This window comes from Aspergillus saccharolyticus (assembly GCF_003184585.1).
Source record: "Aspergillus saccharolyticus JOP 1030-1 unplaced genomic scaffold BP01scaffold_2, whole genome shotgun sequence".
Classification (NCBI taxonomy): domain Eukaryota; kingdom Fungi; phylum Ascomycota; class Eurotiomycetes; order Eurotiales; family Aspergillaceae; genus Aspergillus; species Aspergillus saccharolyticus.
Genome location: NW_020290612.1, coordinates 247,159 through 262,739, shown reverse-complemented (window position 1 = coordinate 262,739; position 15,581 = coordinate 247,159). Strand labels below are relative to the sequence as shown.

At 46.4% G+C, this 15,581-nt stretch overlaps 5 protein-coding genes across 5 annotated transcripts; 3 read left to right on the top strand and 2 right to left on the bottom strand.

Annotated features, from left to right (window-relative positions):
• Positions 1–6,095: 6,095 nt before the first annotated feature.
• BP01DRAFT_352731 (uncharacterized protein) lies at positions 6,096–6,588 on the bottom strand. The gene is made up of 2 exons (XM_025574004.1): positions 6,337–6,588; positions 6,096–6,255 (listed from the first exon to the last, which is right to left on the bottom strand). Exons 1-2 carry the CDS (start codon positions 6,446–6,448, stop codon positions 6,194–6,196), a joined length of 174 nt encoding a protein of 57 aa, XP_025435186.1. The 5' UTR covers positions 6,449–6,588; the 3' UTR covers positions 6,096–6,193.
• Positions 6,589–8,189: 1,601 nt separating this feature from the next.
• Positions 8,190–8,705, bottom strand: BP01DRAFT_378769 (uncharacterized protein; the record flags this gene model as incomplete). The annotated part of the gene is made up of 1 exon (XM_025577086.1): positions 8,190–8,705. One exon carries the CDS (start codon positions 8,703–8,705, stop codon positions 8,190–8,192), a length of 516 nt encoding a protein of 171 aa, XP_025435185.1.
• A 152-nt stretch (positions 8,706–8,857) lies between these two features.
• On the top strand, positions 8,858–9,403 carry BP01DRAFT_73579 (uncharacterized protein). The gene is made up of 2 exons (XM_025580057.1): positions 8,858–9,022; positions 9,118–9,403. The coding sequence occupies exons 1-2, from the start codon at positions 8,975–8,977 to the stop codon at positions 9,298–9,300; spliced, it is 231 nt and encodes a 76-aa protein (XP_025435184.1). The 5' UTR covers positions 8,858–8,974; the 3' UTR covers positions 9,301–9,403.
• Positions 9,404–10,361: 958 nt separating this feature from the next.
• Positions 10,362–10,898, top strand: BP01DRAFT_378768 (cupin domain-containing protein; the record flags this gene model as incomplete). Its single annotated transcript, XM_025577085.1, has 1 exon — positions 10,362–10,898. The coding sequence occupies one exon, from the start codon at positions 10,362–10,364 to the stop codon at positions 10,896–10,898; it is 537 nt and encodes a 178-aa protein (XP_025435183.1).
• A 1,065-nt stretch (positions 10,899–11,963) lies between these two features.
• Positions 11,964–13,990, top strand: BP01DRAFT_400495 (TRI12-domain-containing protein; the record flags this gene model as incomplete). The annotated part of the gene is made up of 6 exons (XM_025578582.1): positions 11,964–12,008; positions 12,131–12,283; positions 12,455–13,151; positions 13,239–13,256; positions 13,337–13,648; positions 13,689–13,990. The coding sequence occupies 6 exons, from the start codon at positions 11,964–11,966 to the stop codon at positions 13,988–13,990; spliced, it is 1,527 nt and encodes a 508-aa protein (XP_025435182.1).
• Between the last annotated feature and the right edge of the window lie 1,591 nt (positions 13,991–15,581).

Sequence of the window (15,581 nt, the reverse complement as noted above, 5' to 3'; positions counted from 1 at the left end):
ATTGCAATTGCATGTTCGCCTAATATCTTGTCTCGTTGTCTACACGCAAGCCCCTACTTGTTGTCGTCTTAGAAAACAGCCACAATTCATCGGTTCGGTTGCTATGCAGTCACTTACTCTTTAGTCTATACTAACACAAACGCTTGATATTCCAGCCAGCCCGCTATACCAGCCCACTAATCCGCCAAGCTTGCCTCAATACTGTGGTATCCGCACATACCCACGCATAGACCAGCCGCCTAGTCTATCAAATCTCCCGCTCCCCTTAGGCACGGGAAAGAAAAAATTCCTACTCCATTAACCGTACATAGTATATGTAGAAAGGGGTGGGGGGAAGGGCAAGGGGTTCGTGCCTCCCATGTGTGTGCCGTTTAAAATTAGAAATAAAGCTATGGCTATGGGGTAGTGTGTGCGCATCATTTAATCTCGCTTCTTCAGGGATTGCTCGGCATTGCCTTGCGTTATGTTATGGCAGTGGGTTTAGGACTCCGGTGCTTCCGCGACATTGAGTAAATCGTCTAATTGACTTCTACATGTCGAAAAGAAGAAGTAGGATGTCCAGTAAGTATATCGGTAGAGAGGATTTTCACCACCATGAGTTCTCCATACAGTCCATATCAGTAGATCAGCCATAACCCCGAACTCTTATAGTCGATAAGCACCACGATCAGAAACACCCGATAACGATCGAAGATCACTGTGCTACCAGAACCAGGCAAGTCAGGCACGATTTATCCTTATTCGCTAGGTAATTATTCGCCCTCCATCGATTCGCAGTGGCTAAGATCGGCGTTTATTCACATGAATTACAGGCTAGTAGCTGACATCTCCATCATCAAGCCAATCTTAAACCAATAGTTGATAGGACATGTAGCCAAGCCACGCCACCCCAGTGCAGAATCTAGGAACAGGAAATGGACCTGGTGGTCGGTGCAGGTACGGGCTGAAGTTGAACACCCAGACGCTGGCAGGCGGGACACACATACACTTTTCGCCTTCCAGTTGGGCTGCACTATCACAACTCCATACCTGTAGTCTATTCATTGCATTTTGCCTTCTAGACTAAGCTACTCCGTCAAGGGAATATAGATTCTGAAACGAAGAGCACCATGGGAGCTTGAGCAAAGCCACTCCACCCCACCGGTCAGTCCCTCAGGGGATCGACTATCTACTTACTAAGTGGAAAAGGAACTAGACGGGAGCCCAAGACTTCTTCCCAAAAGGAGAAAAAGGGAATTATTTCAAACATCTGTCAAATCTGCACGGGGTTTGCGTTCTTTTCTTTTTTTTTTCTTTTTCTTTTTTCTTTTTTTTTTTTTTGCTTTTTGGCTTGGCGTGATCCCATCAGAACGGCAGATCGTCGGTGATTAACATGATGGCGTTCAGGGACCGGTTGGGAGTCGATATGTTGCACACATATCAGTGGTGGTCGTGATGGATTGTTGGCTTGGCTTGATGTTGGCGTAAGGTCAAGCTATCAACAGGTCAGTTTATAGAAGTTCTAGATGGATATGCTGTCGACGAGTCTTCTAGTAGGAACCTATGGGTTTGTCGGGATGCACTTGGGATTGGACAGTACCTACCATGCCCATATCATGTGCAGGTCAAACCGATTCACCCAATCGGTTAATTCTCTAAACTGCTCAGGTACCTTACTGGGGTCGGAAGTATACTAGTACACACTGCACAGGGGCTGGCTAGAACCATTCTGAGCTAGTAGGGGCCAATTCTTCCTCTCCCCCATTGTAGCTAACTAGCTATACACCTATAGTGGGATTATTCCTCGAGAATGGATTAGACAGATCCCTCAATCCACCCTAAGAACCAGCTCGTGATCATGAATCCACATCAACCACCTCCCTATCAACAATCCGACATGAAGCCATGTAGACAGAGGGAAAAAAAACTCAATGTCCATAGTGGATTTGCTGCAGGGGCAAAATCCCCTTTTACGGAACTTTAAAGCAACAGATCACACGCGCGCGCCGAGAGCAGTCGAATCGAATCCCAAATTGAATTTGGAAGTTTCTATCGATGTTCTTTTGCGGTTTTGGGTGTAGTGCCTCAAACTCTTTTTGCTTTGTGAAGTCTTGACTATTGACAAAATCACCAAAGAGGAAAAGGGCAAAAGCCACATTCGCAGCACATGGTCTCCGCTCCCCGGGATTATGGATCCCATCCTTCGTTGTGGTAACAATCACTTGGGTCGTTCCCGTGGTGGCAGGTTTGGAGTGTCCCACTCCGGGGACCATGGCTGGATTTTCTGACAGTGCCTGAGTGTGCCCTCCCCGAGTTCTTGGGCCAGTCCATCCGGACAGTGGAAAGGCAAGGCGAGTGGAGATATAGTGGAAGATTCAGGGACTTGAGCCGATAATTGTCAAAAGTAGCTACTTAGCTGTGCGGAAAACTTGATGATACCAGTAGAGAGCCATCTTGAGTAGGTACACACAAGTGACAACTTACCAGAAGTATACCCGTTCTTTCTCATTGGTGCAGATTTCCGGTATACCGCCGTGGCTGTCAATAAAACAGGACTCGAGGCTGATACTGCAGCTATACAATATATTCCGCACTCTGTCCTACCTACAGGTAGTTGCTCCACAATCTCAGCTACATAACAATAGACTCTCCTTGTGAGAAGGGTTGGATCACAGTTCTCCGCGGAGTGAAGCGGAGAATCCAGTGGCAACTTCATATTCAACGTCACAACTACTAGGTAACCTACTCAGCCCGCCCGCCAGAGCGGGGCGGTAGCAGCAGCAGTACACAGAATCCCCGAGTCCCTCCAGGGTAATCTCCTCCCCGAGAAAGTTCAAGGCACGGCAATTTCTCCCTAGAAGTTGTCTCAACCAACAACACAATCTTTGATGAAGAGGAGAGCTCACACACACACTCCCGAGACAAGCCACCTGCAGCCAATGCAGTGCCAAAGCAAGCCCAGACAGGCAGCGCAAGAAAGAAAGCGGCACGCTACAGACGACAAGCCAATTTCAAGTGAATCCCTGCGCTAAACCCAAAACCAGGGAGGGAGAGGGAAAGAAAAAAAAAAGCATGCTAGAACTTGACTAACGCAGCCGCACTTTCCCCCGGAGACGGCAGATAGTCGATAGCCGAGCTTGGCTTCAACAGATAACCCAATCAAAGGCATTGCTCCACCCAGAGCTGACGCGTGCACATTTTCCCACTCACACTATCCTGCTTTAGGCACCGGGGAGCGGAGCCCTGCCCCCCCTCTTTCGAGGCTTCTCCCGCGCTATTCCTGCTTAGGGATATGGTTTGCTATGAGGTGTGGCAGACTGCAGTAAGGGTTTTCCTTTTTTTCATTTTTTTCATTTTTCATTTTTTTTCCTTTTTTTGTTCTTGCTTTCTCACTGCTCGCCGATTTCCTTGGTTATAGTTGTGGTGACTTATAGGGTAGCTAATCACTGCAGGGCTATTTAGTGAATTTGAACTGAGGGGCCTTCCTGCAAACGACTTCAATATTGAATATACACCAATCTGGAAAAGAAGTACTTACTATACAGTGTACTCCGTACTGCACACACACTCACCACTCATCAGTCAACCTCAAAAAAGAGAAAACAGGGGTCCTGGCAGCTGTCATTTGTTTGATGCCGAAGGACAGACAGACGCCGACCAGCCCCGAAGTCACAACTTTATTTCTCCAAGACCCAGAAAGAGAAAAAAAAACAAGTCTGACAATTAAGTCCGAACTCAAAAGCAGAGCCCTGAGATGTCGAGAGTCGGCCTCCATAACGAACACCCCGCATTGGTTTAGTTCTGAACCAGCGACGGGATTTACAAAAATCCCTGTGTGCGAGAAAACCAAGAAGCCACTGCTGTTCTGCTACAGACAGACACACACACACACACACACACACCTACACAATCTCTCAAGGTTACAGAGCTAGTGGCCATCTGAAACACGCCGGTCAATTTGGGGCTGTCGAGAATCCCGCCAGGCGAATCAGACTCAGAAGTCCGCCCGCCAACAGCGGTCTTTCGAGCTCCACTGTCTTTTCTCTTCAGTCTTCCATAGAGAATTCATGCTAGACTAACCCGCAAGAGGCTAGTTAATTGTGGCCCTTCCGGTTGGTTGGGAAGGGAGGCATGGAGGATAGTTCCAGCCCATGATATCACCGTAGGTTGTCATGCTTGGGGGAGAGGAGAGTTCTCGACAGGAGGTACCCAGCTTGGTTATGAAAAGCAGGGTCTCGCTAGTATGCTTGTATAGTGAGGTAGTAATGACACACTTGCAAATAGTGGGCAGGCAAATGGAATTAGTTGCACCAAACTGGTGTATGTTTTTTGAAAGGGAGAGATTGGGGGAAAGAACGGACTATGGGAAATTCCAGATCTTGTCCCTCATAGTAACTACTGTGTATAGTGTTACAATAGTCGATACTGTGCTTAATAGGGGCTGAATGATTGAGGGAGGCCTAGAATAGGCAGGCGAATTACTCACTCATCGACTTGAATACAACTACGGAGTACACAATACTGTGTAAACTCCAGGATGTTTATCTGTGCCAACAAGACGGATCTCTCTGGATTCTAGTGTGCTTGGTTGCTTGCAGGAACCGTGTGCGATTGACTGAGAGAGATAGTCAGGGGGCTAGAGGCATAGAGTGGGGGAAGTAGGAAGGGATAGACAGCCAGGTTATTGAAGTTGACCAAGGACTTCACTTCCAAGCCCAACATCCCTGGCGGGTTCATTCCTTAGCTCTGTCTGTTTGCCAGTCTTGGCCTGTGTATGTGTGTGTGTGTGTGTGTGTGTGGGTGGGTGGGTGTCTGTGCGCCAGTCAGTTAGTCAGTCAAGTCACTCAGTTCTCCGCCCGGCAATTATTCAGTCTAAGACCACCACTTAGTTATCCGTACTCCAACAATGGCCACCAGCAATCCTTCCTGCTTCTGCGACGCGTCATTCTTGACGACCAAGTGTTCTACCCTGAGACAAACAAGTAAGACATGGCGTTTACTACCACCGGATTGTCTCTGCACTGCCGGCGACAACCGCCCACCCAGTCAGGAACGGGCAACCGGCGGAACCAAGGACCCTGAAAAGACCGCTCGAGTGTGTACCAAGCTTCCTGCGACAGCAAGCCTGAAGATCCAGGACTGTTTCTGAGAACTCCAGTGGGCGGGAAAAACAAACCTAGTGTGCAGAAAGTGGGGAGGCACCGGCCTTGGCGTGATGTCAGCTCATATACTTAACTAGTTAACTTACTATCAAACTGGATTCCTGCGGAAATCGAACGACTTTCCCTTTCCGCTTTAGGTCTAACTGGGTGCCGCTTTTTACTCACTGAGCGGCCTGGAGTGTGGGGTAAGCACAGAAGTGTGTGCCCTGATCAATCCCTGAGTGACCTTGGATTGCTCCAGAAAGTAATCTCTAGAGAAAGTGACTGTTATCCTGAGTGCTTGTCTGAGCCTACATGTCTTAGTCAGGTAACCCATATAAACTGTACACAGCTTAAGGCATGTGTTTTACTTTAGTCTCGCCAGCGTGCTTGTCATTTCCCTGGCCCAGAAGCCATCAGGCACATTGTAATGATCATTTCTCATATAACCCCAAACTAAATGTGGACATATTTGGTTGATATCTCAAGTCTAAAATCCTGGCAGAGATACTCATGGGTTGATATGTGCTTGTAACACACCTTATACTCAAATATAGAACAGCTCAATACCTAGACAGACACTTGATTCAAGGCTGTATGAATCATATGAGCGAGGCGCTTTTGTCCTGTTGAAATTTCAGATAGCCTTAGTTCTGGATCGTGGGCCTGATTCCAGACTAGCAGCGATTCACCTTCTCAACGAATTCCAGTTTCAGTTGGCAGAGAGACTCATTTCTCATTGAAATCTGCAGCTGAACAATCGTGTTAGGCATATGTACATTTATATATATAAAAAGGATGGCTTGCTCATCTTCCAAGCTCACCGCCTAGAATTGAGCTCACCGCCTGGTACTGGATCCACCGCCTGAGACTGGACACCGCCTCAGACTAGACACCGCCTGTGATTGATTTCACCGCCTTATGGATGACTTCTTCCAAGACAGTAAGGCTGAGGCTCACCACTCAGCAAAATCTCTTTCATTGAAAGCGATAAGTTACGGTTTCCATGATATGTACTCTACAGTACTAGCTGTTTTTCTTTTGTACGTCACACTGTGGCTCAACTATCACCCTTACATCAGCTTCTTGATGACAGATGATAACATAAACGACGGTTGGGCGGGCCACCCTCCTGGTAGGATTGCCCGATATGATCAAAAAGAAGCCTCTAAGCCTACACAGATGCTTATAAAAATGCTAACTAACTAATTACTAGGCGGCTTAGAGCACTGTGTACGTCGGTGGCCAATATTGAAGACAGCGTGGAGGCGCGCGTGAGAGGGTCTCCGTAGGTTGAGGTTGAACCTCAAACTCGGTATCTTCATCATTTTGCACCTCCTCTTCTTTCTGTATAGCTCTCTGGGTTTCTTCAGCGGTAGTGCCTTCTCATAAACCATCTGCTTTCTCGAATGCTTCTTTTTTTTGTATTTGCTTTTCATGGCTGGCGCGTGATTCCGCAATTTCCTTAGCCAGTATAATCGAGTTTGTAATTGCTAGCTCGCACCCTTTGAGCAGTTGGCGTAGTGTAGAGTGTGTAGGTGAAGTTGGACTTGCTTGGCCTTTTCGATGTAGGCATTGCAGTATTTTGAGTTTAAAGATGCTTTATGTTTAATAGTGTTTGAAGCACTGAGCCGCTTGACTGACTATCCAAACTTAGTAATGTTGTCAAGTGAATATTTAGTTGAGGAAGTACTCAATCAGAACCTAGAAGAACTAGACCTGTTGCTCTAAAGCCCCTGATAATATTCAACTTTGTTAGAGCATATTGGTGAGCTTTAGGATGGACCTCTAGGAAGTCAAGCTTGTTGAAATGATTGCGGCCGTAATGTGCCTGCTTTTGTATCATATCTTCGTACGTGTGTTTAAGCACGCTAAAACAACTAACATCGAGAGGCTGAAGCAGGTGAGACGAATAAGCAGGCATACAAATAGGTATAATCTCATTTTCAGTACAAGTTGGTCGAATTCAAGAGTCAAATGACTACCGTGGCCATCGAGGACTAGGAGACTGTATTTGTCTACTGATTTACCTCTTACTAATGAATAAAGTGTTTTTGAAGCCATCAAAGTCCGATTATATCAATAGACTAATTTTTATCGCTGACTTCAATCCTTCAGGTAGAGGGAACGGATTGATCTTTATACCACGCCTTGAGGAGTGTTTTGCCTTTGAAGATCAGGGTCAAAGATAGAACCTCTCCATTAGATCGGATACACTCAATTGAAGTAATCCATTCCCGACTTCCTGGTTGAATTAGAGATGGCCGGACAGCTTTCTGGGAACTAGTCACTAATCCTAGCAATCGGTCCCATAGCAAACCCTGTTTCATCAAAATTGTGAATATCATCTGGCGAGATCCCGTACTTTTGAATAACCTCTTTGACCCGATTGAACCGGTCTGTTATAATCTCAGGATCCTCTGTCTTAGTTCTGTGATAGTTGTATCGTCTAGCAAACCGGGTATGTAGGGATTCATGACGTTCAACAAAGCTGTAAGCCCAGTTGATGCCTTCTTCTTTGGGGTTTGATCAACCTCGTTTAGAAAGGATCAGATTAACCATATTCCTGACTCTCTAGATAACACTTGTAAGACTGTATAACTTGATCAGTAATAGTTACTTAAATTGTATAAGGAAGACCTTGACCAAGCACTTCGGCAACAGTACTGATATATATATGCATATCTGTTGTAATTATCAGGGTAGTTTCAATTTTTGTAATCCAGATCTTGACTATAGTATTATGCAATGCAGGAAACATGAGAGAGCTGATATTATGGGAAGAAAAATCTGCATAGCTGTAGATATGTAAGAATTTGATTTTTGATATTATTTATCTTATACTCACCTAGATCTCCTCTACTTTGCCTTGGACCGAGACGCCTTTTTGAGTCGCTGTGAGAGCGAGGTGTGGATACCCGGGCGCGGTCGAACCGAGCCCAGACTGTTGGATAAGAAAGACTCGCGATTTTTGTCTCTCTATTACGTTCTGGTTGCTCTGAGGCTCTTGACAGCCGACGATGACTTAGCATCTCGTCAGGATTTCTTTAGGATGGCCAAAGCATTCGATCAACCTCCAGAGCCAGTGACATATTGCAGCCCGGACCATCTGCCGCTCGAGCTCGCTGCTGTGTATTTTGCCAAAGCGAAGAGTCTTTTAGGAGACTTCTGGGATGACAGCGGATTGACCACACCCGGCATTTTCCCTAGGCCCCTTGAATCTACCCGCAAGCAAATGTAACCTCGAGGGACCCAGTCAGATGTATTGGCCGAGACCATCGTCTCGTAAAATGCCGGAGGAGGGTCCAGGAGTGTGCCAGTGGTCTCGGCACGTTTGAACCAAGCGTCTTCACGCTCCTCACTGGCTAATCTGGATGCATCATCAACAATGCAGCCGCATTCGAAGGCTCTGCCATATACACTCATTCGAACAATGACTGGGTGCTGACCGGGGCCTGCAGGACGATAAAGATCCCCGAGCAATATTGTCCCATCGGACAACGGAATCTGGATGTCCTCGAATTTCTCGATTCCTTGAGCAGCCCTGCGCTCCTCATTGGACTTTTGAGCTGTCGAGCCGACCATCATGATCTTTCAGTGCCCGATGTCTATCCACTTGTCGCTTATTGATCGCTTTTCAACGTCGGAACGGAGAGGTCGGTATATAATTCGGTGGAAAGCTTGTGGCCGAAGAATTGACAAAGATTGATACTATACAAATATGTTTTTATGTCCAGTATGACCGGACCACTGAAAGGTCTCTTGGATGATTTATTATCGCTCCTTGGTAGTTTCTCCCCAGCGGGGTTATAAGATGTTTTGCAGTTTGGTCTCTATTCACCCCGACTACCTAAATGGAAATTGCCGTCTCGGGGTCTTCGCTTTTGGAAAGGTGTATCTACGTAAGCTTCCTCCATGTGAATGATTTCACCTGCACCACCACCTATGAGTTCAAATCATTCATTTCATAGTCATCACTTTGACATTGTGGCTGTAGCCGTGTTACTCAATATCTAGATTTGAGCGACATCATGCGCCTATCCCATTTCTAACGTGGTTGAGCTCACTTTCGTGGTTTGGGTTTGGAGCGGTCGTGATAAACAGGGGAAATTGTCCTGAGAGCGGGACGGTCAGAGTCAAGGGCTCGGAGCAACTTCATGAGGTGAACATGGAAGGGTGAAATGAATTGCGACGCAGTGCCAACTTTCTTCTTTCGGCATGTCCTGATGAGCCACCTTGCTGTTCGAAATACAAAAAGGATCTTGTGCATATGTCTAACGTCCAATATATTGGCATGATGATTTTGGCAAAGTATAATAAGTTTAGCTACATTGCAAGCAAAATTGATCAATGTCCGCCAATTCAATACCAGGTTTGACCGGTGTAAAGATAGCAAGTACATGCTCAACAACTCCACAACCATGAAAATGAGGAAAATACAGCCACTGGCATTGATGTCGCAAGTCATACAATGCTGTAAAGGAGATCCCCATCTTTCCTAACTATGATCCATTGCCGACCTAAAGGCAATAAAAATGTCAGTAAGAGGAAAGAAGGTGCGGATTTCGGAAACATACCGAAGTCATAACATCGGCCAGGGTCCGCATTCTGGTGATTGAAAGAAGGCCCCCATCAACATTCCATACTAAAAACGTTGATACATCATCATATATACGCGAGTTTGAAGCGGGGCGAATAGTATGTACTTACCTGCACCTGTCACATAAGAGGCGTCTTCTGATGCCAGAAACATCATCACAGCCGCAAGTTCCTCCGGCTCTCCACCACGGCGCATTGGAATTGGTTTTGGAGAACTCTTCGGCGATCTTGGGGTCGGCACTGAGTGGAGCTGACAAAGGTGTTTTGGTCCAGCCAGGTGCCACTGCATTGATACGAATGCCATCCGTCGCATGATCAGCAGCCATAGTGGTGTTTTTGGAATTGCCGTGGGCATATCCGGACTCCTACTCAACATCCGAAATTATGATTTGATAACTCCTGCTTGAGCGATGATTATGGCATTGTCAAAATTAAGCGCAATCCAGAACATATAACGGAGCATCATTCGTCCTTGTCCTTGTGGAGGTAGCAGAGTCCAGAACAGTTGCAACACACTACCACTTTTTTCCATCCACAATCCACGTAAGTAGACTGCAAGCCTCACGAAGAGAATCAGATCATTGAAACATGAATAGAAACGGTAGACAAAATGAGCATCGAAATCGGGACCGAGGTGAAAAAATGGGGGATGACACCTTCAAGTTCATCGAGCTGCCTAGTCAAAATCCCGAGGGCCGTCTCCGGGCAGAAGTTACCATGCCACCCAGCGACATATTGATGCCTCCCCACTATCCTGCGAAAGTCGACGAACACTACGATTTCCTCGAGGGCGAGATGCGCATCATTATTAGAGAAGGAGAAGATGTGTATTGCAAGGCCGGCGATAAACACTACAATCCCCCTGGTTCTATCCACACTGGGTGCAACAATAGCAGCACCGAAAACCTTCGTTATATTTGGACATTTCAGCCTGCACATGATATGGAAAACTTCTTCAAGATGTGCACCGAGACCCATCCGCTTGCTCAGAATGCCATTTTTCGTCTAGAGCAATATCTAGCCGAAGAGTTAGCCGGAGAGAAGCCACCGGCTGAGGAATCGCTAAGGGAACTTGGTGCTTTGATCGACAAATGTGGAGGGCTGAAGACCGTTCTCGCAATGGCTCCTGCGATGAAAAAATACATTCATTTCGCTCAAGGTATTCGTCTACTCCGGTGAGTGACAGATAGTTGGAAGGCTTATCCTGGCGTTATGAATTTGCAAGCCAGGAGAAAGATAAAGCTAAATAGGATTGTATGATCCACAAGACCGGGTTTGGATAAATTCTTGGATGTATCTATGCAAACTGTCCTACAATCAGATTAAGATCTTCAATTCACTGCACACGAACTAGCCGTACCCGTAGTCGTCGGATTTCGATGCCTCGTCACAAAACGTCCAATCAATTCTTTGGTCTTAATCTGATTGATCCGTAAGTGGCCGGTGATCAATGATATCCTGATGGGGAAGTCAAAATGTCTGCCTGTGCCAGACCAGACTAAGGAGCTATATGTAACCTGTGCCACAATGCACTCCAATTCTGTTGTCTAAGCAGGAAGCAGGAAGCTTGCGCAGAAAGAGATTCTGTTTGGAAGAGCTTCGATGAACACTCTCAGTTCAGAAACATGCAGGACTTGGACTGGTGCATGCCCTATCGGATTTCTCCGATTGCCATTTCTGTGGAGGTATTAGAGGTGCACATGGCAGCATACTGGGCAGCGCTCGTATCACAATCACGGGGTTCTATTGCTGGCTTGAATTAATGGTCTCCTCATATTTTATTTTCAGGGAAATGACTAAACCTTTGATCTTTGGTTCTCAAGTCGGTTCGTTTGTTGGGGCGCGAAGCCGACGTCAATATGTTCGGCAATTGGCGAAAGAGTCACGCCGATTGCATCATGAAAAGTCTATCTTCTCGGCTATTGTGCTCAAAACTGTTTCTTGTCATTGCCACCTAATCTCCGTGTACCCCGGATTCCCCGCATTATGACTCGTTTACTAAACAGCAATCCGATTGGTCTGGGGGCAGCATATCAGCTTCATACTCAAAACTCTAGCTGCACTATTACTGTCATCAGTATATCAAGCTACGGAGACCATGCACGATAAATCTATAGCGATATTCATCGCTTTAACTAGTCTTGTTCAATCCACATCTCGGTGCTAACTGCTTGGTATCTTATCCATATCTTGTGATTCACATTATACCTGAAAGCCTTCATTTCGGGGTTCAACAAAGGCACCATGGCACCTGAACAAGAGAAAGGAAATGCTCTTGCTATCGAGAATGTTCACTCAGACATTGCCGCAAGAGCGAGAGCGAAATACGAAGATGGCGACTAATTTGCTGATGATAGTGAGGTTGCGATAGGAGTCATTGGCGGCGCTTCAACAGATGACCTCCCCCCAAGGTACTACAAGAGCTTTTCTTTTGTGGCCACCGTGCTAGCAATTTCCTTTGGGACAAACGCCTTGTTCCTGGGTGCGAGTATGCCTTCAACGTTATCACCTACATCAATGAGGATATCGGTCCCAACTCCAACTATACTTGGATTGCCATTATAGTAAGTGTTTCGCATGCAATTGTTGATTGGGACAATTGAGGATATCGTTTTCGGGGAATTTGATTCCCGGATAACATCTCACCCCAGCCCTGTCTATTCTGGAACTTTGCCCTTGAGGTTCCTTTGGGCTCTTTCTCATCTTATGTTCCTGTACTAATAGAACTACTCCAGTTTAGCGTGACATTTGCATTCTCCCTTTTGCTTATAGGCCGTCTGAGCGATCTTCTAGGAAGGCGCTGGATATTTATCGGAAGCACCGCAATAGGTCTCCTCGGTTGTATTGTTGCTGCCGCTGCTCGCACAATTCCCGATGTTATTATTGGAATGGCATTCATCGGCATCAATGCCGGTGCTCAGCAAAGCTCTCCGATGATTCTTGCAGAGCTTGTTCCCAATAAACACAGATCATATGTTTCCGCTGGTGTGGTCAATTCTGCAGCACCACTGACTATCTCTGGACCAGTCTTTATTCGACTCATGATTCAGAACATATCACATGGTTGGAGGTGGAGCTTCGGAATAGCCGCTATCTGTAACGGCCTTGCTGTTATATGTTTCTTTTTTGGCTATCACCCTTCAAGCTTCAAAATGCTACACGCGCGCCGTGGCAATGTCTCCGCATGGAAGATGGTCGACTTCGTTGGGGTTTTTCTTTTTGTCGCTGGGATGCTCCTATTCCTTCTCGGTCTTTCCTGGGGTGGAGCCACACATCCTTGGAAGTCTGGAATGGTAATTGGCTTCATCGCGGGCGGAGCTGTGCTCTTGATTCTATTCGTTCTTTGGGAGATTTACAGTGCCAAAGAATACCCGCTTCTACCGACGCATCTGCTCAAAAATCGTCCATTCATGGGTGTCGTGCTTGCTTGTGGTATCTCGACGATGACATATTTCGCACTTTAGATCCTTTGGCCGATTCAACTTACCATACTTCACCCTGCTTCCTTCATATTGATAGGGTCTAAGAGCTGCGTCTGTGAGTGATACACCTACGAAGAGCCTGCCCTAACTATTCCCCTTTTTTCGGCGTTGAGCCGAGTACTAATGATCATTTAGTACAAAGCGGTGTCGTGATTGGTTATGCAATCTCTGCATGCGTTATGAAACCTATTGGAAAGCAGAATTTGCAGTTCATTGCGGGGATGGTTGTTCTCGCCGCCGTCATGGGTGGAATGGCTGGAACATCACCATCCACTGAAGCCATGGCACTGGTGTTTCTTTGCATAACCGGTGCCAGTATTGGATGGATTGAGTACCTGTCGATCACCCTTGCCCCGTTTTGCTTGAAACATGATGAACTTGGCATTGCGATTGGAACCCTCGGAACTTCAAGAGCGGCTCTTGCGGCGATCGCCCAAAACGATTTTCGTCACCATATATGACAATAAGATTGTCACGGAAATTCCAGCATACGTGAGCCCTGCAGTGATTGACGCAGGCCTACCATCCTCATCCGTTCCCGCTTTGCTCGCTGGACTTGCATCGGGCAATCTTACGAACGTCCCCGATATAACTCCACAGATCATTGCCGTGGCAGAGACGGCTAACCAGGCTGCGTATTCCATTGCTTTGGGGGGCCTGGCATTAATCGCTTCACTTTTTGCTCCCAACTCGGAATCGAGATTCAATTCAGCAATCTCCAGAAAGCTCCATGGCAGGGGTATCGACGAGAGGAGGGCTCAGGACACATCTAGCGAACCAAGCCCGTAAATGTTCTTTGCCTCTCCTTGGAAATAAGAAAAGAGAGTTTGACAGGGCTATCAATTCCTTTCGATCATTTATCCCGATTGATTCTACTTCAAGTTATTCGTTTCGGGCTCTTTTCTACCTCTTGTAAGTAGGAATCGACTTATTCCTAATATCTTCCGTTTGGCAAATAGTATAGTTCTTCATGGTTTATTGTTTTCTGGACCCAGAACCCTCTGTGCATCAAGCCACCGGCTCCGAGGAGCTGTTAAAAGGGACAATGAGTGCGTATACCTAGTAGATGGTTAGGTATAACCAGCTAAAGAGGGCTGTACCTATTTACCATAGGTAAGCGCAGTTCACTTTCCCTTCTTAGCAAGTCTGAAACATGTCACACCAAATAGTGTACAAACTTGTTCAAACATGGGCATGTTATCCTTGCGCAAGTCAATTCAGCTATAATGGGTGATATCTTTTCCCATACATACCTGGCTCCTCAGGTGTCTACTAGCTTTAGTCCTAACTCTTCCTCCAATGTATAGCTACTGCCTTCTTTATTTCCCGTCGCTCTTCTTCATTCTCAGCACTATCATTCCGAGCAGATGACGGCTTTGTCCCTCAACACACTTTGTGCCTAAGAGTGTAGCACTGTGAAAGGTTCAACAGCCTGTGCACTAAACGTAATGTCTAGGTTCGGCAGGAATCAATTCGCTGAAGAGTGTCACGCGGTGCACCCAGTTGCGCATTCCAGGTACTTCCCGCCGCATTATTGGCACATGGACTAAGTAGGATGTACGGCCGGTTGCTGTACACTGCGCACGCTATATCAGGATGTCCGGGAGCGAGATTCAGGCAGATATCCTATGAGACTGCTATTCAAGGGATCCGACAACAGCGCTAGCTTGTCTAAGTGTTTCTCACAAAAATTCTTTCGTTCTCATTTGTTTCTGAATCATCTGCTAGCTTAGAGCGTAATTCATAATAAGTCGAGCGAGTCCGCAGTGGGAAAAGCATCCTACCAAGGATATATGTCGAAGCTGACATGGATTGTCGGGCCTTTTTCCGGTAGGTACTTTGCTGATTACATGGCCTCAGAATGCTATCAGTACGTTCAGAATATGGCGCGTAGAAGAGGGATTTTGAAATTCTTCTGCTCTGTTAGAAGGCACCCAGGCTGTTACGGTACAAGAATCTCACTGAAGCTTTGTTGACCGAATGCAGCAAGCCATCATGTACGTTCTTGAATCAGGAAATGCAGGCTTTTGAGTCTTAGGTGAAAAGTTGGACTCGAGCTATAGAACAGAAAAAGCGCAGACAACAGCCACCCTAAAGTGCCTATTTAAAGTAGTCTGAACTATGGGCAGCTTTCGAGTTGGGGTGGTTAGGTACATTGCCTGCTATATATAGGAATGCATCACCCTGCAAGAAAAGGAACTCAGACCGACAACTGACGGTAAGAGGCGATATTAGTCTATACACCCAACACGTATAACTTGTCTTTCTGAGTCGTCACAATGCAGCTGATATGTACCTGAAGAAAACATCTGCTCTATATAGCGGCTTGTGGTTGTGCAAATTACGTATCGGCAAAATAAAGCTGTCAGATGTGTAAACT